The sequence below is a fragment of the Canis lupus genome, chromosome 38, assembly GCF_003254725.2.
Source record: "Canis lupus dingo isolate Sandy chromosome 38, ASM325472v2, whole genome shotgun sequence".
NCBI lineage: Eukaryota > Metazoa > Chordata > Mammalia > Carnivora > Canidae > Canis > Canis lupus.
The window spans coordinates 1,182,020-1,204,770 of NC_064280.1; the positions used below are offsets into that span (position 1 = coordinate 1,182,020).

Below are 22,751 nucleotides of genomic sequence, written 5' to 3' on the forward strand. Positions count from 1 at the left end.
CACCCCTTTCTTGCCTGCCCTTCTGAAAAGGAGCCAAAGCCTTGCAAGAAGGAACAGCCACCCATAAATAAAGGGGACCACGAAAATAACAAAAAGAAAGAAAAAATCTTGCTTTTGTGGCAGGCTTGGCTGCCGATGGGGTAGATAATGGGAGAGGAAACACGGCCTTTGCAGAGAAAAAGAACGGAACACTTTGTTCGCCTGCAGAATGAATGCTGTTTAAGCAGGAGCTGCTGAATTGGGGTTTCCGATGAGTGAGCTCGTCTTGGGGGAGATGGTGGTGATTAGATTTATACCAGGCACAGGTGGTGTCCCACCCAAAGCCCTGGGGTGGGGGCAGGGGAGGCGATGGGGGAAGCCGCAGACCTGAGCCAGTGCCCAGAGGTAAGGCTGGTGTATCCAGGTCCAGCCCGCAGGCCCACACCCCCACCCCTGCAGTGCTGAGGGCACCTTGCTTCCTCATCATCTGCTCAAGCTGGAAGCTAGATTCTTGAACTGCTCAGAAAGCCCCCAGACCTTCTCTCAAGGTGTATCTTGTGTGGAGCCTTTGGAGGAACACACATCCCCATTGGGGGAGGGGGGGGAGCATGAGGCCAAAGTGGATTTGCTGCTTATTTGCATGCCAGCCTTCTGGGTTCAAGGCTCTCTTCCTGTCAACACTGCATGGTGGCCTTCTTGGTGACCGGCGTTTATGTATCTTCAGTCTTGTACCAACTACCCATCTCATTCAATGGGCCCATTTCCCTGACTCTGCAGTGAGTGGCCAAGGCAGGAAGAGGGAAGAGAATTATACCTTTCCGGAGCCCCGAGGGCTCCCAGGAGGCAGTGTGCAGGTGCCTGCTCTGAGAGGGGGCCGTGGGCTTATAGATGTGTGAAGGCTGATGTTTGAAATAACTTTAAGAAGGGCGTTTGAGACCTATCCTGGTTTGGGCTGAGCAGTCTGCCTGGCAGAGGTTCCCTGGAGGCTCACTGCTTCATTCGTTCATTCAACCGCAACAAGAGGAAGCGCCCGTCTACCAGGCATCCTGCTGAGTGTTCCATATATGCTACCTATTTTTTAAGATTTTATTCTTTAAGTCATCTCTACACCCAACGTGGGGCTCAAACTCACGACCCCAAGATCAAAAGTTACGCTCTTCAATTGAGCCAGCCAGATGCTGCTCATATACACTACTTCGTAATTCTCCAACAACCATGAGAGTTGGGTCTTCTTGACACCCTTTACAGATGGAGAATCTGAGATGTAAAGAGGTTAAATTAAGCCTCAGGCACTTGTTCGGCCCCTTCGTGGAGCGATGTGGGACTGGGTGGCTCCCCAGTCATCTGCCTCTCACCCCCCAGCTTCAGCTTCTGCTGAGGACACCCATGGCAGTGGTTCGACTCAGTACTTGCAGGCACCGGGCCTGTCCTCTATCGCCTCCTCACTCCCTGCCAGTGCGCTATTGGCTGTAAGTAAGCAAAGTTGTGGGCTTTGAGAGTGCAGGGATTGGCCTGTCCATGCCACTAGCCAGAGGGATGCTGGGGTTTGGACCAACTGCATGAATCTCCAGAGCCTCCGTGTCACCGAATGCCATGAGAGCTTCGACCACATGGCTTAAACTTGACCTTAGGGTAGAGCTGAGTGCTGTCCAGCCTGGTGGGTAAACACGGGTGTGTTCGGGCTGTTCCCGCTTGCTCCTGTCCCCTCCTGGAGCTGGCAGGGGACTGCAGGAGTTGATAGGAACAACACTTCACTTGCCCTGGGCTCCAGAGGAAATGAGGGAGCTCCTCAATGCTGCAGAGCTCTGTGTCACGGGCTGGGGAAGGGAGGGCATGGTGGCTTGGCCAGATAAGCAGTGGCTCTGAGTACATGGAGTTTCCTTGGCAAATTCGGGGTTCTGTTCAGCCTGTCGGCGCCGTGTGGGGCCTGAGTGTCTGATTTGGTGTGGGCGGGCCCTGACCAGGTGAGATTCCGGGGGGGCCAGGGACAGCGCAGAACACTGGGACAGCCTACGTGGGGTGGTGACACATGACCCAAGGGACGAGGCCTATAAGTAGATGACAGGAGGAAGAGGGTGACCTGCCTCATTGTGGGTCTTCTGTGTGTTCAGCCCCGCAGGGGTTGGGGGAGGCTTCCTCAAAGGGTGATGGGGAGTATTCAGGGAGCAAACTTTTTCTGATTTTTACAAACATCACATTGGGTCTTCTGAATAATTCTATGAGACAGTTATTATTTGTTCCAGTTTAGAGATGGAGAAATGGAAACCTGCCGGCCCCACAGCTAGTAGCATGTGGTTGGAGCCAGGCTTCAAACACAGGGCCGGTGGCCACAGAGACAACCTTTTGGCTTCGCCAGGACACTTCCCAGCAATGCTGGAGGGTCACCCCTGGCCTCCTGTCTCCATGGAGAGCTGGGGACCCGGGAGCCTGGGACCTGCCAGGTGTGCTAGGGAGGAGGGGCATCCCCCTCCTGCCTTTGCTGAGCTGCTCTTCTGGGCCAGGTCCTCTGAGTTTTTGCTACCTTCTAATCACAAAGTAGATGTTGGGATCACCATTTACACATAAAGAAATGGAGTTTTTGAGAGGTCAGGTCTTTTTTTCCAAGCTCTCAAAGCAGCCTAGGTTTCTTTTGACTGATTCTTCCTTGGCTGTGACTCAAGTCAAAAACAACCAGAATTTGGGCACCTGGGTGGCTCAGTGGTTGAGCATCTGCCTTGGTTCAGGTCCGGGGATCGAGTCCCACATCGGGCTCCCCACAGGGAGCCTGCTTCTTCCTCTGCCTGTGTCTCTGCCTTTCTCTGTGTCTCTCATGAATAAATAAATAAAATCTTAAAAAAAAAAAAGAAAAGAAAAAGCTCCAAACCAGAATCCTGGGAACAGTGAAGACTGTGGCAGACCTCTCTGTCTGTGCTGGACTGGATCCTACTACTGGATCCTACTATGGGATGGTGTAGAGGGGAAGTGATGGTGTATCAGCCCACGGGAAAAGACCTGGCTTCAGGTGCCCTTGCCTTGGGGCCTTGGGGAAGATGGAGAAACATGTGGCCAGGCCAGCCCCTTGCCTGTTTTGCCTGCCAGCCAAGCGAGTGCTCTGCGTGCAGTGCTCTTTTGGCCTCCCCTTGGCCTTAGTTCACATTCGGGACTGTCCCCAAAGGGAGGCCTTTGACAAGCCCATCAGCCCTGGCTGCACCATCTGCTGTGTGCTGGCCCTGGGCAGGCATGGCTGGCGCAGAAGACCAGACACACTCCCCTGCCCAGGACGTGGGCTTAGACCTGGTCACTGAGAGAGACTGCAAGGGCCCCCTAGCATTCTGGGGGGCTGGAGACAGCATCCAGTCCTATAGGCAGGAGGGGCCCCAGAGAAGGGGCTCCAGGAAACACCTGGTCAACTCTGTTTTCCCCAGAACGGTGGGGCAGGTGTGCATCCCACTGGGAACCGCAATAGCACTTGCAACCTATGGGCCCCATCTTTTCCTGGACTCTCCTCCCGGCCCGGGAGAAGACTCAGGTGCCTTCGAGAGCTAGGACAGCCAGATGGGGCCAGGGATGGGACCATCACAAGTACGGTCTCTCCCTGGCTCCTTCGATCGTGCTGTGCCCTTGGGTGAGGGTTCAGCTCAAACCGGTAGTTCGTGAAGCTTAGGCTGGAACTGGGCTTCTGGGCTAGAGGTTCCAGGGGAGGCTTGCTGGCTCTTGGAGGCTGGAGGCAGGAGCTCAGGAGCTCATGGGGTTTCCACTGGCTGATATCAGCTGCTTTGTCCTGCGAATGCCACCTTGGCCTGCCCTGAACAGCCCCTGGACTGGGGGTATTGGCTGTAGCCCTCTCCTGAGCTGGGCTAGACTAGACCAGCACACGCCCTGGATCTGGTACCCTTGGGGTCCTCGGAGGCTGGAGAGGGTGAGGGGGGCCTCTCAGGAAAGTTTTTCCCCAAGCCTGCAGCCAGCTCAGCTCCCAGCTCTGAATAAACATCAGAGATAGGATCGGGCGTAGCCAGGAAGGGTGGCAGGGTGCGGCCTGGGAGAAGAATGGCAGGATGTGGCACCGGGGCACAGTTCTGGGCACCCACGCCTTGGGCTATTGTTCAGGGCTGCCTGAGGCTCTCGGCTCTCTGGGGCTTTGAGAGGAAGTGATATTCCCCTGGGACTCAGGCCCTGCCCCACCCCTGCCGTGTGGATCTCTCCTTGGCAGTGCCCTTTGGCACCACCCACCCGGTGAGCTTGGGAGTGGGAGCCCACAGTAGAGTCTGTAGGTCTGGTGTGTGCCCAGTGGGAAGTGTGGTCATGGCCCTCCTCGGGGGGTCTGCCTGTTTGCTCAGGCTGTCTTCCTGTACCCCTGGGTCTGAGTCACCCGTCATGCTCCGATGACTGGAAGTTATCTCTATCTTTATCTGCATCTAGATATTTGGGGGGGAGGGGGCTGTCGTTATAGAGGGAGGAAGGGCTAAGGGTGAAACTCCTTTGATTCCAATCCAGCTGGGCCAAGTCGTGGCTGATTGGGAGAGGAAGCGGCTGGTGATTTGTTTTGGGTAGAAAAGGGCTCTCCTGCGCGTGCGCCTGTGGGTGGGGGTCGGAGGGCCCAGGAGAGGGTTGGTGTGGGGAGAGAAGGGAGAGGACCAGCGCCTGCTAGCAGCTTTGTCCCGTAAGAGCTGTGTTCTGAGCCACTGGCCCCTTGGAGCGCAGGTGCTTCTCTATGCCTTGTGCTGGGCACTGGGTTCAGGGGCCCAGGGTCTCTCCGCCACCATCAGCTCCCAGACTCAAGACTGCCCCATCAGGGAGGAGGATGGCCTGAACCGTCTCCCCGCAGAGGCCTTCGCCTCTTTCGGATGCTCAGGTGAGATAAGGCCAAGAAGGAAGGCAGTGGAGGGCCTGGGGAGTGGGTGGCCTAGAAGGGAAGGGTGGGCAGAGCAGGGCTGCTGATCTGTATCCCAGCTGGTTCTGTGTCCCTGTTCTCTGCCTCTAGCCCGGAAACAGTATTGCTGAAACAAGCCACGTGACTTGGTCCTCGCTGGGCCTCAGTTCTCCATTTATAAAATAGGAGTAAGGCTGGGCAAGAGGGAGGAGACCAGGTTCCCAGGAGCAGTTCCACCCAGCTGGGAGGCTGACCGTAGTGTCCTCTGGGCTTGTGGCTTCTAACCAGGAGGGGGGCAGCCCGGTAGTTCAACAGCTCCTGTGCATCGAGGGTCCTCTGGCTTCTAGACCTCTGGAGAGAGGAGCAGGTGTGGCTGCTGACCTCAAAACCTCCTGAGAAATCTTGTGGGTAATGGAAGCATGGAGTGTGTTTTTTGAGAAAGTTAGGATAAAGGAATTGGAGGGGTTGTTTTGGTTTCTGGAAAAGAAGAGACTTCAGGGAAGACTCCAATAGGGTCCAAAAGGTGTGGGAAGTGTTTACCTGTCGCAAGGTAAACACAAAGGGACGCTGGGGGGTGGGGGGGTGGGGAGGCTGGTGAGCCCTGTACTGCAGAGCGCAGCTTCTGCATAATAACACAGTGGGTCTGACTGATGATGGTTCAACTTATGGTTTTTTCAACTTTATGATGGTCAGAAAGCGATATGCTCTCCGTGGAAACCGTACTTTTGAGTTTTGATCTTTTCCCAGGCTGGCCGTTAAGCCGTCTCATGCTTCTTCGTGACGCTGGGTGGCAGCGGCAGCGCTCCCGGGCCTCCAGGAGATGCCCTTACAACGACTCTGTGCCTGTTGCTTTTCATTTTCAGTACAGTTTTCAGTAAATTACGTGAGATATTCAAAACCTGATGATACAATAGGCTTTGTTTAGGTGATTTTTGCCCAACTGCAGGCTCGTGTAAGTGTTCACGTTTAAGGTGGGCTAGGTTAAGCCCATGATGTTGGTCGTGATTAGCTGGAGTAAATGCATGTTTGATTTAATGATATTTTCAACTCTCAGTGGGTTTATTGGGACATATCCCCCTCATAAGTTGGAAAATTTGTGGTAGCTGCTGCTCATTATGTGTCCAGGTCTGCCTTGTGCTGTTTTGCTGAACTGTTATACTCTGTGATTATTGTATGACTATTTGTTGAGCACCTACTCTGCTCCAGGCACTCTGCTAGACTCTAGGGCTATAATGATGAGCAAACCCAGCTATGTTTCCACAGTGCCCTGGGGTGGGGGTGTTGGGTGGGTTCTCAGGCTGCTGGGCGAGGCAGAAATAAAGTGTCTAAAGGGATATTTAACAACTGTGATAAGTCCCCCAATGGCCAAGTTTAGAGAGAGTGTCCTAAGAATGTAAAACAGGCACATATTATAAAGTCTGAAGTGTTTTTTTTTTAATTTTTATTTATTTATGATAGTCACACACAGAGAGAGAGAGAGGCAGAGACATAGGCAGAAGGAGAAGCAGGCTCCATGCACCGGGAGCCCGACGTGGGATTCGATCCTGGGTCTCCAGGATCGCGCCCTGGGCCAAAGGCAGGCGCCAAACCGCTGCGCCACCCAGGGATCCCTAAAGTCTGAAGTGTTAATGGAATGCTCACCCCTTCATATTGGGTCTTATTTTACTGAGGAGGAAATTAGTTCAGATAGGTTAAGTCACTTGCTCAAGATTGTACAGCAATTGATTGGGCAGGGTTGGCTTTCAAATGTACCCAGGTCTGTCCGACGCCTGGCAACTTTCCTCTCAACCACCTGACTCTAGGAGCATCCTGGGCTATATGACCACTTAAATGGGTACCCTCTATTACTTGATCTTCACGGGCCCTGTAAGACAGGGATTCCTTTTTTTTTTTTTTTTTAAGATTTATTTATTTATGGTAGACATAGAGAGAGGCAGAGACAAAAGAGGAGGGAGAAGCAGGCTCCAGGCCGGGAGCCCGAGGCGGGACTCGATCCCGGGACTCCAGGATCACGCCGTGGGCCAAAGGCAGGCGCCAAACCACTGAGCCACCCAGGGATCCCCAAGACAGGGATTCTTATACCCATTGTACAAATGAGGAGATAAGCTGAGTTAACTAACTTGCCTAAGGCCACAAGAGTCAGCTGGTGGCAGAGCAGGAATTTGAAACCTGGTTGAGGAACCCGAAAGCCTGTACTGTTGACCACCCCCATCCCCCGGGTACCCTTGTCTTACAGACAAGAGCCTGCAGAGATGAAGCTGCCTGTGCAGGGACCACCTGTCAGCTCCATACTCCCCACCTGGTTCTCCTTTCTGTCCTCATTTAGATTATCACATGCAGCTTTTGCTCTGCACTCTGAGAAAACAGAGCGGATGGTTAGGGTCCAGAGCTTGGCACTTGACCCTCTTCAGAGGGACTCTCATCTCTGTGGGCAGGGGAATGGCTTGCTCTTTGAGCAGGTTGTGCTCCCAGAACTCGAGAGGGAAGGAAGGAGGTGCCCAAGGACCCTCTCCCCGCAAACTGCGTGGTACCTGAGAGGAACCCACCAGGTCTGGGCTGTTGCTTCTCCATCAACAAATGGGTCCTAAGGGACCAACCAAGAGCCAGTGCCCACAGTTGAGGCAGACGCCTGTGGAAGTGGAAGGGGCAAGATCTGTCTGGGTAGGCAAGATCTGGCAGGGTGTCTGGTGGGCAGCACGTGCTGGTGAAGACACAGACACCTCCAAGCCAGCTTGGCTGGCCACTAGGAGTCCTTTGCTTTGTTGGGGGTGGGGGTGCGCAGGGGCTGTGCCAGGCCTGGGAGGAGTGATTGGGAGCCCCAGGGGGCAAGCTTCCCAATATATACAGGTAATTAAGTGTGGGTAAAAGGCCATCAGAGCTCAAAGGGAGATAGATGTCCTAGTGCGGCCCTTTCCAACAGAAACACAACGTGAGCCTCATGCATGATGTTAAGTTCCCCCGTAACCAGATTAAGAGGTGTAAAAAGAAACAAGTGAAAACAGTATTTTATTTAACTCCATGTATCCAAAACATCACTGCAGCATCTAATCCATAACCATTTATCCACGAGCTAGGTCCCATTCTGGCGCTCACCCTCAGCCTTGGAACCGGGGTGCCCTTAATACTTGCATTTGCAGGGGAACTGGCCGCGTGTGGTGCGTGGCCAGGTCGTGGGCCGTCGTGGGCCGTCGTGGGCCGTGTGCTCCCAGTGAGTTAGGCTGTGGATCGCCTCTGCCTTCACCCTTAGCCCCGGGGTAGGGGGGTGCAGGTGCAGAGCTGGTCGGCCTGGCCCTTGGGGGAGCCCCGTTCCGCCAACCCAGGGGAAAGGCTCAGAGGTCGGGGCCAGGATGGAGGGGAGAAGCCCCTCGACCCGAGTGGGCAGCGCAGAGGCGACCTGGTGGCCTGCCCAGGCCCGGCGGAGCTGTGGGTGTGGGACGAGGTGGCGCAGAGCGGTCGGGGATCACGAGCCCACAGGCCCGCATTGTCCGCCTGTCACACTTCCTTTGGCTTTATTGCCTTTGTCCAACACCCTATTGTCTGGTTTCCTTTTGTCCCCTTTTCAGCCGAGCTGCCTTTTATTTTCCAGCCAGCCTGGTTGTTTTCATTTCTTTTGTCTGAAGTTCCTGAGAGGAAGGTTTTATTTTCAGCGGTTTGATTAATTCACAGCTTGAGCCCCGGGTTTGTTTGTTATGTAATTGCTGCCCTCAGCTTCGGGATAATACCCCCTCCCCGCCCCCTGCCCCCTGCGCCCCTCCTGCCCGGGCCTGCGTGGCCGCGCCTCCCTGTGCCCGGATGGGCCCAGCCGCTGGCTTCCTGGACGCGGTCCAGGCCCCCTGCATGGTGATGGGGGACCCGGGGGCTGGACCCCGAGCCCTGGGGCCAGCCCATCCAGGGTCGTGTCTGTCCTGCCATGTGCGGTCCCGGGTCCCCCCTGCCCCCGGGTCCCCTGCCCTTTGAAAGTGGCAGGAGAAGTCTGCTCTGGTCTAGATGGCATCAAATCAAACGCACTTTATTCAACTATAATGTCCGTTCAGTTCGACATGAACACATCGCCTCACTCCTAGGTTATGAGAAACATTTTGTTGTACAGAGTTGACACAGTATTACACCTGCAATTCAGTTTTTTTTTTTTAAAGATTTTATTTATTCATGAGAGAGAGAGAGAGAGAGAGGCAGAGACACAGGCAGAGGGAGAAGCAGGCTCCATGCAGGGAGCCCGACGTGGGACTCGATCCTGAGACTCCAGGATCACACCCTGGGCTGAAGGCAGGCGCTAAACCGCTGAGCCACCGGGGCTGCCCTGCAATTCAGTTTTAAGGGATGTTTTACTATATCTGATTTTTGGCCTTACATTTCCCCCTTAAAAATGTAATGCCCGTGCAGATATATCAAAATGTGTACTCATCAGTGCTTCTCAAACTAGTGTGTATCAGAATTACCTATGGGGTTTGTTAAAATAGATTCCTGCTCCACCCACAGAGTATCTGAGGTGAGGGTGATGCGTGACTGACCCCCATGCTTAGACTGTGGGTCCCTTTTAGGGAATGCATTTTAGCCAGCAGTGGTTTAACAAGAGTGCGTACTAGTGCCGCACACTGTTGAAAACAAATTTTAGCAATCCCTAGACCTCACGAATGCCCATTTTACAGATGAGGAAACAGGTGTGGAGAGGCTCAGTAACTCACCCAAGGTTACATAGCGGGTGCAGGACCTATAGATACCTGAAAACCACCGCTGGGTGTCCCCACTGGTCTTGTCACAGTGGCTTTGGATGGGGAGCAGGTGAGCTGTGGGCCTTTGCTGCTTTGGCTTTGAGCCTGCCTGGCATGACCATCAGCACTCGGTCTCCAGGATCCTTCAATTGCTCAGCTCCTCCAGGTGTCCCAGGCAGTGGTGACAGGGGAGGAGGCAGTGATGGGAGCAGTGGGTGCAGAGTCTGCATCCCCTGGGGATTGCAAATTCCTACAGGGGCCAATGAGAGAGTCTAAATGAGAGATTCTAGCTACCTAGAGGAAAATATTTTTCTTCAAGCCCTACATCTCTCAGCCTGGTATTTATTTTCCCACTTCTGGTAGATAAGGGGATATAAATAACAATTTGCTTTTATCTTGTCTCTAGGAGAAAAACAAAAGAATAAATGTCTATTCGGGTCGTTGACCCTTGATTCCCCTTTTGGGGGGCAGTAGGAAGTGGTAGGGACTAAGGAAAACTGGCCTGTCCATAAGGAGTCCCGGCTCCTTAATTCCAGCCAGTTGTCCCAGATCAACTTCAAGAGAAGTTCAAATCCAGATTAGATTACGAGATGTCTCATGATTTTAAAATTTTGTTAGCTAATTACAAATATATATAATTTTGACTTTACTGGGCTCAGAAACTGCCAGTTGACCATCTCTGCCCTCCTTGGGTGGACCATTTAGCCAACCAGCCCTACATTGCAATAGGAAGGGCCTGCTGATGGTCGGGCCCAATTGGCTGTGGACCTTCCTCTTTATTTAAGATTTTATTTATTAGAGAGAGAGAGAGAGAGAGAATGAGCAGTGGGGAGGGGGAAAGGGAGAAGCAAACTCCCTGCTGAGCAAGGAGCTGGACCCTGGGCTGGATCCCAGGACTCTAGGACCCCGGGATCATGACCTGAGCTGAAGGCAGATGCTTAACTGCCTGAGCCACCCAGGTGCCCCTAGACCTTCCTACTTAAGGGAAAAAAAAAAAAAAAAAAAAGAATGCAGGACAGAAGAATCTTTTCTGATTTTTTTTTTTTTTTTCCACTGTGGGTTCCCAATGGAAGTTTGCATTGTTGTGAGGGTGGAGATTCTGTGTCCATCATCGGTTTCACTCTACTCGTCCTCCTCCCCCAGGATGTCCATGAGGAGCCCTGGCTCTGCCCTGCTGGCCCCAGATGGCGTTGGCACCATGGTGAACTGCACTGTCAAGTCAGAAGGGAAGAAGGAGCCCTGCCATGAGGCCCTCCAGGGCTCAGCCGCTGGAGCTGAACCCCAGCTCGGAGACCCAGCCCGGGCTCCCCAGGATGGCGCTGACCCCCAAGCTCCAGCCCAGGTGCCCAGCACTTTCCCCGGGGCTCCTGGGTCAGTGTCCCCACTTTGCCTCCATAGCCTACACCCACATGCCATCCCAGCCTCTCCTTGAGGATCCTAGCTGGGCAGACAGACAGGAGGCAGAAACCTTGGTTTCTAGGGCAAGATTTGGGGGCGGGGCTGCCAACCTTAGGCCGACTATCTGAGCACTGTATGGTCTCACTCCCGCGCTTGCTCGCCTGATAACTGCTCACCCATGTGTGACCGGGCCTACTTCAGAGGACTAGCTGGAGAGACAGGATACATCTGCTCAAAGTTGAACTCCTGTAGGATTGGAGAAAATCAGCCTTATTACCTGAGGCTGAGATAAATTGATGCTAAAGATCATGCAATCCCTCACCCTTAAAACGAAGGAGTTCTGAATGAACGACACAAGCCATAAGGATTCTTGTAGTTCTTAAAAACCCTGATTCCATGCAAGAGATGTTAAAAGGAGACTGTGTAATTAAAAGCCAAGTGAATGAAAACGAGACCTGGAAGGGTCTGTGGGAGGTGTTAGGGGTTTGGGGTAGCGATGGGGAAGACTTCCTGGAGGATAAGGCCTCAAGGTAGGTCTTAAAGAATGGAGAGGACTCAGGTGATGAGGGGTGGGGTGTTGTCCTAAGGAGCGGTGAGGTGGGGGGGTCCTAGGTGTCATACCCACTTGCTGCCAGTGTGGCTGGGTACATGGGAGTAATTGTTAATAGCTCACATGCCGCCTGACCCTACAGCAGTGAACCTCATTCACGTGCATTAACTTCTTTGGTCCCAGCAACAATCCCGACAGGAGAGGCATTAATATTTCCATTTTCAGAAGAGGGAAGTAAGTCAGGTTCAGAGAAGTTCAGAGTCTTTTAGGTGATCAAGGGCCTCATGAGTCACTGAGCCAGGCCTGAAATCCAGGTTTCTTGTCTGCAAACCTTTTGTGCTTTTGCTATATCCAGCAAAGTCAGAACAAAAGTTGGGAAGGTGGGGAGGGAGGGGCCTACCCTGGAGGGTGTGGGGGGTGCCTGGGGCACATCCCCAGGCTACTCGTTTCCCTCTGTGGTCTGCTCTCTTCTCTTGAGGGTGACCGTGACATCCAGTGTGTATTATAGGACTGCAGCTCCCCAGAGAGCAATGGGTCCCCGGAACCCAAGAGACCGGGGGGTTCTGAGGCTGCTTCTGGAAGCCAGGAGAAGCTAGACTTCAACCAAAATTTAAAAGAAGGTAAGATGTCTTGGGGTGTCTGGGTGGCTCAGTCAGTTAAGCGCCTGCCTTCAGCTCAGGTCATAATCTTGGGGGTCGTGAGATCAGGCCCCACATCGGGTTCCTTGCTCGGTGGGGAGCCTGCTTCTCCCTCTCCCTCTGCCCCTCACCCTGCTTGTGCTTGTTCTCTCCCCCGCTCCTTCTCAAATCTTGGAAAAAAATTAAAAATAACGTAAGATGTCTGCCCTGGTGGGTGTAGGGCGGGAGGTGCTGGGACTGCTGCTCCTTCATCGCTTTGGCATCTTCCAGTTGTGCCTGCCATCGAGAAGCTGCTGTCCAGTGACTGGAAGGAGAGGTTTCTGGGAAGGAGTTCTGTGGAAGCCAAAGATGTCAAAGGTGAAGGCCCATGTGGGTAGGCAGGGGAGGATAGGATGTCTGAACCCCATTCCCTTCTCCCAGCCTGGCCATGCAGTCTGGGTCTCTAGGGCAATTTTGGAGGCTGTTGGTCCCCTTCTACCTGGCCTGTGCCCCTCTGGCTCCACCCGGCCCTGGGGGGTCAGTACCACCCCTCACCTGGCAACTGAGCATTCTGTGTGGCTCATTCTCATGCAGGAGAGACCTGGTAGAATCATGTTCCATGAGTATGGATTTGGACTCTTCCCGGGGACCCTTGAGACCTCAGGCTTGTCACTGCCACTTCCCAGATCTAACTGGATCTAACTATATCAAATGAGCTGGATGTGCTCTTTTGGTGCTGAAAATTAATTCTAGGCCACCAGGACCCCACTAATGAATTTAAGAGCTGCTGTCTGGTTCCTGAGAGTGCCCATTTTTCCATTGTGGTTGGTCGCACCCACAAGGGGAGCTTTAAAACTGTACCAGTGACCAGGTTCCCCTCCACCTGCTGAGTGAGAACTCCGGGGTGGGGGTGGGGTGGGGTGGCCTATGTGTGTGTATTTTTTGAAGGCTCCTGGAGGGATTGAGGCAAGTGGTCTGCAGCCTGGCCCAGTTGCATCCAACATGAGCTCAGCTAGAGGGCAGGGAAGTGCTGGGTGAGGACCATGTGCCAGATCCTGGACTCCACTTTGCCATTATCTTACCCTCACAGCACCCCTGTGAACTGACCGTTCTTAGGCTCATCTATAGAGCAAAAAAACCGAAGTGCAGAGCAGCCGGTTACTTACCTGACAGCTCCCGGAGAGGATGGGCTGAAGTGGGAATTTGAACCCAGATCTGTCTCGCTCTGGTCCCTTCTATGGGATAGTTATCCATGCTCACCCTGCAGCTCGGGGCGCTTGAGGACACCCGACACTGAGCTGTTACACGGTTGGCATTTCCAGGGGCTGGAAGCGGTGGCTGCCGGGGCAGAGCTTCTAGGGCAGCTACTTGTCGGACAGCAAGCCGGCCCCCTCCAGGGCAAGGATCATGTCTCCACCCTCTCTGTTCCCTCTGCCTCTAACGGGGTGAGGGGGTGGGTGTCTGGGAAGTAGCAGTTGTTCAACAAACACCTGATGGGTGGGTGGGGGGGTGGAGGGACAGAAACCCAACAATTCTCACCAGTGGCTGTTTCACCATGGAGCAGGGACCCAGGAGAGCCTGGCAGAGAAGGAGCTCCAGCTGCTGGTCATGATCCACCAACTGTCCACGCTGCGGGATCAGCTCCTGACCGCGCACTCAGAGCAGAAGAACATGGCCGCAATGCTGTTTGAGAAGCAGCAACAGCAGATGGAGCTGGCCCGCCAGCAGCAGGAGCAGGTAGGCCCAGCGTGCTGTCTGGCTGTCCTGCTGTGGGAGGAGGGACTCGTCAGGGCCTAGAGGGGAGCGCTTAGGGGGCAGGCCTGGCTATGTGGGCCGAGGCTGGGGGCAGGTCATGGAGGGGCTGCTGGGCTCTGCACTAACTCCAGCCATGGCCTCTGACGGAGGAGGGAGCCCCCTGCAAAGGGAGGGTGCATTCTGAGGGTGGACGGTCCCGCTGCTCCCCCGCCCCGGCCGGCGTTCGCTGATGGGAGGGCAGGGTGCGGCGGGGGCCGTGCACAGGCTAATGCCCATGCCCCCTGCTTTTTCCTGCGGCCAGATCGCCAAACAGCAACAGCAGCTGATTCAGCAGCAACATAAGATCAACCTCCTCCAGCAGCAGATCCAGGTACAAAGGAGGGTGGCCAGGGGCCGAGGAGGTGATGCCAGCCTGGACATGCCAGGGAAAGGGAGGGATGGATGCAGATTAAGCAGAATCACTTGGCCGTGGCCCTGAGGTGGTGGTGGGGACGACTCATTCCTGCTTGACCCTTGTACCTCCATCTTCCTCTGTTTGAAGGGAGGAGCCAGAGTATCTTCACCCCCAGCTGGGGCCGAGAGCAAGGAGAGGCAGGTGATGTGGGGTCAGATGGAGCCTCTCAAAGAGTAGCCTCACGCCAGTGTCTGTTCTTTCGTGTCTGGGTCCGTGCTGTGTGGCCTGGGCTGCGCTGTGTGGGTCCCCAGGGACTCACACAGGGTTTCTCTGCTCTTAGCAGGTCAACATGCCTTATGTCATGATCCCAGCCTTCCCTCCGAGCCACCAGCCTCTGCCTGTCACCCCTGATTCCCAGCTGGCCTTGCCTATCCAGCCCATCCCCTGTAAACCAGGTGAGTGCGGGTTGGGGGCGCAGCCACAAGTGAGGCTGTTCTGAGGCCCAGGAAGGAGCCTGGGACACACTCACGCAGTCTTTTGCCATGTGGCCTTTCCGGCCCTTGCTTTTGGATCTGTCCAGTGGAAGAAGGAACCCTTTTTTTCTGAACTTCACTGGGAGAATGAAAAGCAAAGGCACTTGAAAACCATGAAGTACTTTTTCCAGATGTAAGTGGATTTGGCCAATCCAGATCCAGTGTCCCAGCTCTGGTACCTTTGCTGGACCAGAAAAGTCAGATCTTGGACATTAGCTGAGGTTTGATGCGTTTCCCAAACTCACACTTTGTCCTACCCCAGCCGTGCCCATTCTGCCCGGCCACTGAAATTCAGTGAACACAGACTGAGCACCAGCCACCTTTCAGATGCTGTGTTGTCAGGTGGCCACGGGGGTGGGGAGTGGGGAGCAGAGGGAGATAAACATGAACTTTGAGCTCCAAGGAATTTACGGTCTGGGGAGGGAGACAGGATGACATTAACTAGGGGATCTGGGAAGGCTTTCTGAGGAGGTCAGAAATTAGCTGGGTCCCAGAAAGTGGACTGCAGGAGTGAAGCTGGGAGCTGAGGGTTGGAGGGCAATGGAGTCAGAGGCCCTGAAGCCTGAGGCCAGAAGCTGTAGGGTTTTGGAATTGAGGGGAGAGCTTGATGGGGGTGATGGGACAGGGTGGCGAAGGAATTTGTTTTGTAGGACGCAGGCATGCCTGCATGAATGAACGGAGGGTGTGTTGTCATAACGACTAGGTGATTGGGAACAGAGAGGGTCGGTGGGGAGGGTACTGGCCAGAGCGTGGACCGGTAGGGGGACTGCTGGGGTGGTTCCAGGGACAGAATGACAGCTTGCACTGGGCAGAGGTGATGGATGGGACAGAGGCAGAGATGGGATTCATAGGCCACAATCATGGGTTCCTTGTGAAAGGTCATGGGACAGGGCAGGGATATTGCCCATGGTTGCCCCAGGGACTGGGGCTGGTTTTAGGTGGAGCCCCTCTGGTCTGCCCCTCCTATGTGGTGCGCGGGAGCTGGCAGATGAGTTCCTGTGGGCCTGGCGCCAAGGCTGTGGGCTCCGGGCACAGTTCCGGGGGTCAGCAGCACCGACTGTCTTCCTGCCTGTGTCTACACCGGGCACTCTGGGCTGGGGACTCCATGAGGAGTCCACAAAGGACTGACACAGTGAGGCTCTACCCTCGAGGAAGTTTCCGACGGAGGAGGTAGGGCGAGCAGGCCAGCAGCACAAACCCATTGCAACTCTAGGTGACTAGAGCTGCCAGAGTGAGGAGGGCAGGGCCTGGGGGGTTGGAGTACGTCTGACCCCATGCTTTCTGGACAAGGGAGGCAGGAAATGAACTGTGGGAAGCCCTGAATTGGCCAGACTGCCACCTGGTTTGTGGGCTCCAGAATCCTAATAAGCAGGGTGCCCATGGGCTTCCAGATGACCCTTCCCCAAGCTGAGTGCATGATGCCTTTGCTTAGTTCATGAGCCCTAGACATGCCCTGTTGCCTACAGCGTGAAGTCCACAAGATCCCAGCGTTGCCCATCACAGGCTGGGCTCCCTTCCCACACCTCGGCTCTCACCTGCTGCTTCCCCTCCACCTTCCTGCCAGCAGCCACTAGCCCACCTCTCACCGCTCCCCCCAAGAACCCTGCTCCAGCCATGCCAACTGGAACAAAGTTCTCTGGTGTGCTCCCCATGCGGCCTGTGTCCCTACCGGCCACGTGGTCAGTGATTTGTATCTACGGCTTATCTCTCCACCTGAACTGTCCACTCTTTGATGCTGGGCTGGGTTGCAGGTGAGTGGGCTAGGCCAGGTAGAATGGAAAGGGTGCCAGGTAAAGAGGAAAGGATGGACTGTGGAGTCTAGAGACTTGGGTTCCCACGTCCGGGTTCCCATTTCTGAGCTATGTGGGCACCCATTGTTCATCTCCCGGTCTCAGTTTCTCTGTAAAATGGGATGCTGTACTGAGCACCTGGTCTGTGCCACACACTAGGGAGATACTGCATGAGACAGGCCCATACATGGGGAGCAGCTTTCGTACCCCGCACGTGGTAGGTACGAAACATAAGTCTGAGTAGAGTGAGCAGATGGTAACAGTCTCATTTCACCGTTTGGTTGGAACCTGTGGCTCAGTGGGTTGGGAAGGGCAGTGAAGGGTGAAGCTGCGGATCAGTGGGCAACGCAGCAGGGGATGAGGCCACTGGAGGCCTTCAGCATCTAGGGCCAGGGAAAGCCTTGGCTGGAAGCAGACCTGGCCAGCTGGGAGCCCCTGCCCCCTGGTGCTGCGGGACGTCATCAAGCAGGCTGTCTGCTGTTCTGTGCTCATCCAGGACTTTTCTCCTTGCTGCCTTTTCCATAGTGGAGTACCCCCTGCCGCTGCTGCACAGCCCCCCTGCCCCTGTGGTGAAGAGGCCCGGGGCCATGGCTGCACACCCCCCTCTGCAGGTACTGCCCCACCTGCCAGCCGGGGGCTGCCAGCCCAGGGGGTGGTGGGACCCCTGCTCTGGTCCACCTGTCCCTGCTGTCTCCTCATCTGTTCCCAGTAGGCTTGTCTTCCTCTCTGTTAGCACGGGTCCCCTCTGTCCCTCCGTGGCGGGGAGGGGCGTCACCTTTGGTGTCTGTCTCTTGGCCTCTGATCTCTGGGTCTCCCTCAGGAGCCCTCCCAGCCTCTGAACCTCACGGCCAAGCCCAAGGCCCCGGAGCTGCCCAATGCCTCCAGCTCCCCCAGCCTGAAGATGAATAACTGTGGAACCCGCCCCCCCAGCCACGGGGCCCCCACGCGGGACCTGCAGGCCAGCCCGCCCAGCCTGCCCCTAGGTAAGCTTTCTGCCAGGAGGGCATCCTAGGATGTTCAGCAGGTCTTTCCCTTCTGTGGGTTTACGGTTCTGTAAGACAAGGGCTGAGACCCGCTTTGAGTTTCCACACTTCGAGTCTCAGAATATTCCCCCACCTCCTCTCCCCTGACCAGAGCTGACGGCACCCCCACATCAGGGACCCTGCCGCTTCAGGGAGCCCATCCTCCATTCTAGTCTGTTGGCCACCGAGTGACGCCAAGCGAGCAGCGGCCCCTTGGGGATGTGCCTCGCAGCCGCCTGGAGGGGCGGGAGGGGAAGCCAACCCAGGTGAAGGACTCTCAGGGGGTGGCTTGGTGTGAACCCGATTGACCCCCTCTGCTACCCCTTCCCCCCTTCTCCCATAGGCTTCCTTGGCGAAGGGGATGCTGTCACCAAAGCAATTCAGGATGCTCGGCAGCTGCTGCATGGCCACGGCGGCGCTTTAGAGAGCTCCCCCAACGCCCCCTTCCGCAAGGTACGGTCCCCACTCCCTGGCACCGGGGCACAGGGACCCGCTGGGGCAGCTGGGGTGGGGGAAGACTCAGTCTGAGGCCAGCAGAGGGAGGGGTGAGGGAGGGGAATGGGGCGTTGCAGAGGAGCCGACAGACTTCCTCCCTCAACCCCAGGACCTCATCAGCCTGGACACGTCCCCGGCCAAGGAGCGGCTGGAGGAGGGTTGTGTGCATCCCCTCGAAGAAGCCATGTTGGGCTGCGACATGGATGGTGAGCGCCCTGGGTGCTGGGCTGGTGGCCAGAAGGGCCCGCCTCTGCCTCCCACAGGGGCCAGGGTGGGCCAGCTTGTGCCTGTCCCAGATGTGTCTCTGGGTCCTGGGCTGGGCCTCTGCTGAGGGCTCCGGATGGTGTCCGAGCGGCTGTGGGTGCCTCGCCATCGCCCCCTCGTGGTCGAGTAGCGGATGGACCGTCGGCCCTGGAGGCCTCTCCTTCCTGACCCCACCCTTGTCCCCCAGGCTCCCGCCACTTCCCGGAGTCCCGCAACAGCAGCCACATCAAGAGGCCCATGAATGCCTTCATGGTGTGGGCCAAGGACGAGCGAAGGAAGATCCTCCAGGCTTTCCCAGACATGCACAACTCTAGCATCAGCAAGATCCTTGGTAAGGGCCAGTGGGTGGGGTCTCCGGGGGGCTTTCAGGGCTCCAGGAGCCATGCTAGGAGGACCTGGTTGCAGGAGATAGCTGCCTCCTTGCTGGGTGACAGTCCAGTCCCCAGCATCCTGAGCTTCAGAGGAGTCAGGTAGGGTGCGGGTCAGGGAGGATGTGTGGAGGCTAGGTTCTGGGGTCTTGGATTGTTGTAGGGCTCCTCACACCTGCACCCGAGAACTCAGGGATGTGGGCGTGTGCGTGTGTACAGGTGTGAGCACACATTCCTTAGTCCCTGACCTATTCCACTGTTTGCCCAGATCCTTGGAACTCTGGCTCTGGCAGGAAACAGGAACAGCTGTTCTTCAGCTATCATTGGAAAGTTTTTTTTTTTTTTTTTTTTAATTTTTTTAATTTTTATTTATGATAGTCACAGAGAGAGAGAGAGAGAGAGAGAGAGAGAGAGAGAGAGAGGCAGAGACACAGGCAGAGGGAGAAGCAGGCTCCATGCACTGGGAGCCCGATGTGGGATTCGATCCCGGATCTCCAGGATCGCGCCCTGGGCCAAAGGCAGGCGCCAAACCGCTGCGCCACCCAGGGATCCCCATTGGGAAGTTTATACAAATTTTATTTAATCTCTATACCCGACATAGGGCTCAGACTCCCAAACAAGAGTCCGATGCTCTTCTGACTGAGCCAGCCATTGCCCCAGTAGAAAGTTTTTTTTGTGTTTTGTTTTGTTTTTTAGAAAGGTTTTTATTTTTTTTGAAATAAATCATAGGTCCTGATTGAAGGCCAAGGAGGGACATAGGGCAGGTTGGTGTGGCTAGAAGTTGGCAGTTGTCCTTAGACTGAGGATCCTCTGTGTCTTGTCAATGGTCTCAGTTGACAAGGTATTTTGTCCTAAGTAGGGGGACCTGTCTGTTGTTGGGGGCCTGGGGTTGACTGTTCTTTTGTTTATGCAAATCATGCTGACCAGAGGCCTTTCAGAAGTTGCTGGGTAGTTTGGGATTTGGTTGCTCTTTGTACAGACGCCCAAATACACGCCAGCTTCATTCATCCATTTGCTTAGCTGACATCCAAAGGGCACCCAGTTTGGGTCCGGTCCTCACTACATCTTGCGCATGTACCACCTTGTTGACTCACCTGGGGATCAAAATCTTGGGGCCTGCAGGGGGCTGGGAGCGGGGTTGGCAGGGCCTGGCACTGAATGCCTGCCCCTGGGGGTTGGGCCAGGCTCCCGCTGGAAGTCCATGACCAACCAGGAGAAGCAGCCCTACTACGAGGAGCAGGCGAGGCTGAGCCGGCAGCATCTGGAGAAGTATCCCGACTATAAGTACAAGCCGAGGCCCAAGCGCACCTGCATTGTGGAAGGCAAGCGGCTGCGGGTGGGCGAGTACAAAGCCCTGATGAGGACCCGGCGCCAGGATGCCCGCCAGAGCTATGTGACCCCGTGAGTAGGGCCTGAGGCGGCTGAGACCGTGTGTGTGAACTGTGCTGCTCACGTAGCTCTTGGGAGAGGCTGCTGTGCATGGTGAACCTTTGTGTGTGCCTCCGGGGTGCCGTCTGGCTGGGAGCACGTACGCGTGTGGGCATTCCTGGGTACCTAAAAATGAAGGTGCTTATGGGGGGGGGATTCCTGGCTTGACCTGGTGGATTCTTTTATTTTTTTTAAAGGTTTTATTTATTTATTCATGAGAGAGAGAGAGAGAAGCAGAGACACAGGCAGAGGGAGAAGCAGGCCCCATATAGGGAGCCTGACGCGGGACTCAATCCCGGGATCACGCCCTGGGCCAAAGGCAGGGGCCAAACTGCTGAGCCACCCAGGGGTCCCCTGGTGGATTCTTTGAAACAGGAAAGCCCCTGGGCCATTTAAATCCATCAGGTAGGGATCCCTGGGTGGCGCAGTGGTTTAGCGCCTGCCTTTGGCCCAGGGCGCGATCCTGGAGACCCGGGATCGAATCCCACGTCAGGCTCCCGGTGCATGGAGCCTGCTTCTCCCTCTGCCTGTGTCTCTGCCTCTCTCTCTCTCTCTCTCTCTCTGTGACTATCATAAATAAATAAAAATTTAAAAAAAAAAAAAAAAAAAATCCATCAGGTAACTTCCAAACACTGGACTCACACATGATCCTCCAGGAGTATCTGTTGAACACACACATGGCCCCCGTGTTGTGCAGAGCCAGCGGACAAGGAATGTGGCCATCAGCAGGCAGGCCAGGGAGGGGACAGCGTGTGTGCCCCAGAGCCAGAAGTGTTGTGGTGGCACGGGGGAGCACGCCCTAAAGTGGCTTGGATGTGCGGTGGGCAGAGGAAGCTATATTGGGGTGCAGAGTGACGGTCCATCTGTAACTCTGTGCCTCTTCTCTGCCCCATAGCCCACAGGCTGGCCAGCTGCAAATGAGCTCCTCTGACGTCCTGTACCCTCGGGTGGCAGGCATGCCCCTGGCTCAGCCCCTGGTGGAGCACTACGTGCCCCGGAGCCTGGACCCCAACATGCCTGTCATCGTCAACACTTGTAGCCTCAGGGAGGAGGGGGAGGCCACAGAAGATAGGCACTCGGTGGCGGAGGGCGAGCTGTACCGCTACAGCGAGGACGAGGACTCAGAGGGCGAGGAGAAGAGCGACGGGGAGCTGGTGGTGCTCACGGACTGAGCCTAGCTGGGTGGGCCCAGCCTCCTTCCCGGGAAGACCCGGCCCTGAGCCGATGGGCGCAGCCAGCCGGCCTGGACTATGTTGGTACTTGGACTTGGGCATGCCCGGGAGAGGGGCACAGCTGTGTACTTGTAGATACCCTCCTGAGGGGGGATGCCCCCCAGCCCCGTGGCCACCCCCAGGGAGCTGCGGGCCTAGCTGGGCAGGACTTGTAGAGTGGTCCGGGCTGAGCGCCTTGGCCCTTGGGGCTCCTGGCCAGCAGACACTGTGTGACCTCCCCCTCCTGCAAGTCTGCTCACCCCGGGGATGTGGCAGCTCCAGACCTGTCCCCCTGGGGCCACATGCTTTGTTCTCATTCTTGTCCTGGCTGGACCAGCCTCTGTAGGACCAACGCCCACCCCCTCCCAGATCGCTCCTCTATCACAGGATCACCTTGTACTCTGTGCAGAACGGTCTGGCCGTCCCTCGCTGTCTTCATCTTCTGCCAAGCCTGCTGTGCCTCTGGCTGCTGTGTGTAGGTGTGTGCACGCGGATAGGTATGTGTACGCACATGCACACGTCTGTTTCCATCTGTTCATTCGTTGCACAAGATATTTATTGAGCGCCTGCTGTGTGCCAGGCACTGTTGCTACGTTCCCATGGGTGTGTCTCTTGAGGCCACTCTTGCTTCTCTGGGGGCCTCGTTCAGTGCTTCATCGTCCCAAATTGCTACCTCTGTCAGTCTGGGTGTCTCAGGTTCTGTGTGTCCTCGTGTGTTTCTGTCCTTGTTTCTCTGTGGGGTGTTCTTCTATCGCCCTTTTTCGGTGTCTTCCTCTGCCCTTTGGACACCGCTGGACCATCTGAGTTTCTAGAAGGCCCCTGCGCCCACCAGCTGCCCTGACGTCCCCTGCCCATTCCTTTACTCCCTCCCTGATGCTCTCTCCCCTGTCGGCCTGTTCCCATAGAGCCACTTTTAGCTCTGAGCAATATGGAATGTGCTCAGCTTCCTAGGGGCTCTGTCTTGGGCCCCAGGCCCTGGGCCCAACCTGTGTGCCAGGAGCTGGGGACCGGAGGATTGATGGTGCCTGCCTTCCTGGCAATGACAGAAGCCCTGGAGGGCCAGGGCTTCCCCCCACCTCCACCCCCCACGCACCCCGGGGAATCTGTCTCAGCCCCTGCTCCCATGGACAAGTTATTTCCCTAAGAAATCCCACTGGCACCTGACTCCAAAGATCCAGAACAGCCCTTGCAAACCCCACAGGGGCAGATGTGGCATCTGTGCCTACCCCCCACCCCCCAAAATCTTCTCTCCTTCCTCTGTACCCTCCCTCCCCCATTCCCTCAACCCCAACTTCTCTCCAGGCTGTTTTTTTTTATGACTGTAAACATAGATAGTGCTTTATTTTGTTAATAATAAGATAATGATGAGTAACTTAACCAGCACCT

General features: G+C 55.6%; 1 protein-coding gene across 1 annotated transcript; it reads left to right on the plus strand.

Moving 5' to 3' along the window:
- The first annotated feature begins 4,422 nt into the window (after positions 1 to 4,422).
- On the plus strand, positions 4,423 to 22,742 carry SOX13 (SRY-box transcription factor 13). Its single transcript, XM_049107039.1, is given in 15 exon segments — positions 4,423 to 4,810; positions 10,684 to 10,897; positions 10,900 to 10,911; positions 11,997 to 12,108; positions 12,397 to 12,483; positions 13,670 to 13,842; positions 14,162 to 14,230; positions 14,595 to 14,709; positions 17,103 to 17,188; positions 17,398 to 17,560; positions 17,943 to 18,052; positions 18,204 to 18,300; positions 18,546 to 18,689; positions 19,911 to 20,127; positions 21,050 to 22,742. Coding segments are annotated over 15 exon segments (1,884 nt in total). The 5' UTR covers positions 4,423 to 4,802; the 3' UTR covers positions 21,327 to 22,742.
- The last annotated feature ends 9 nt before the right edge of the window (positions 22,743 to 22,751 follow it).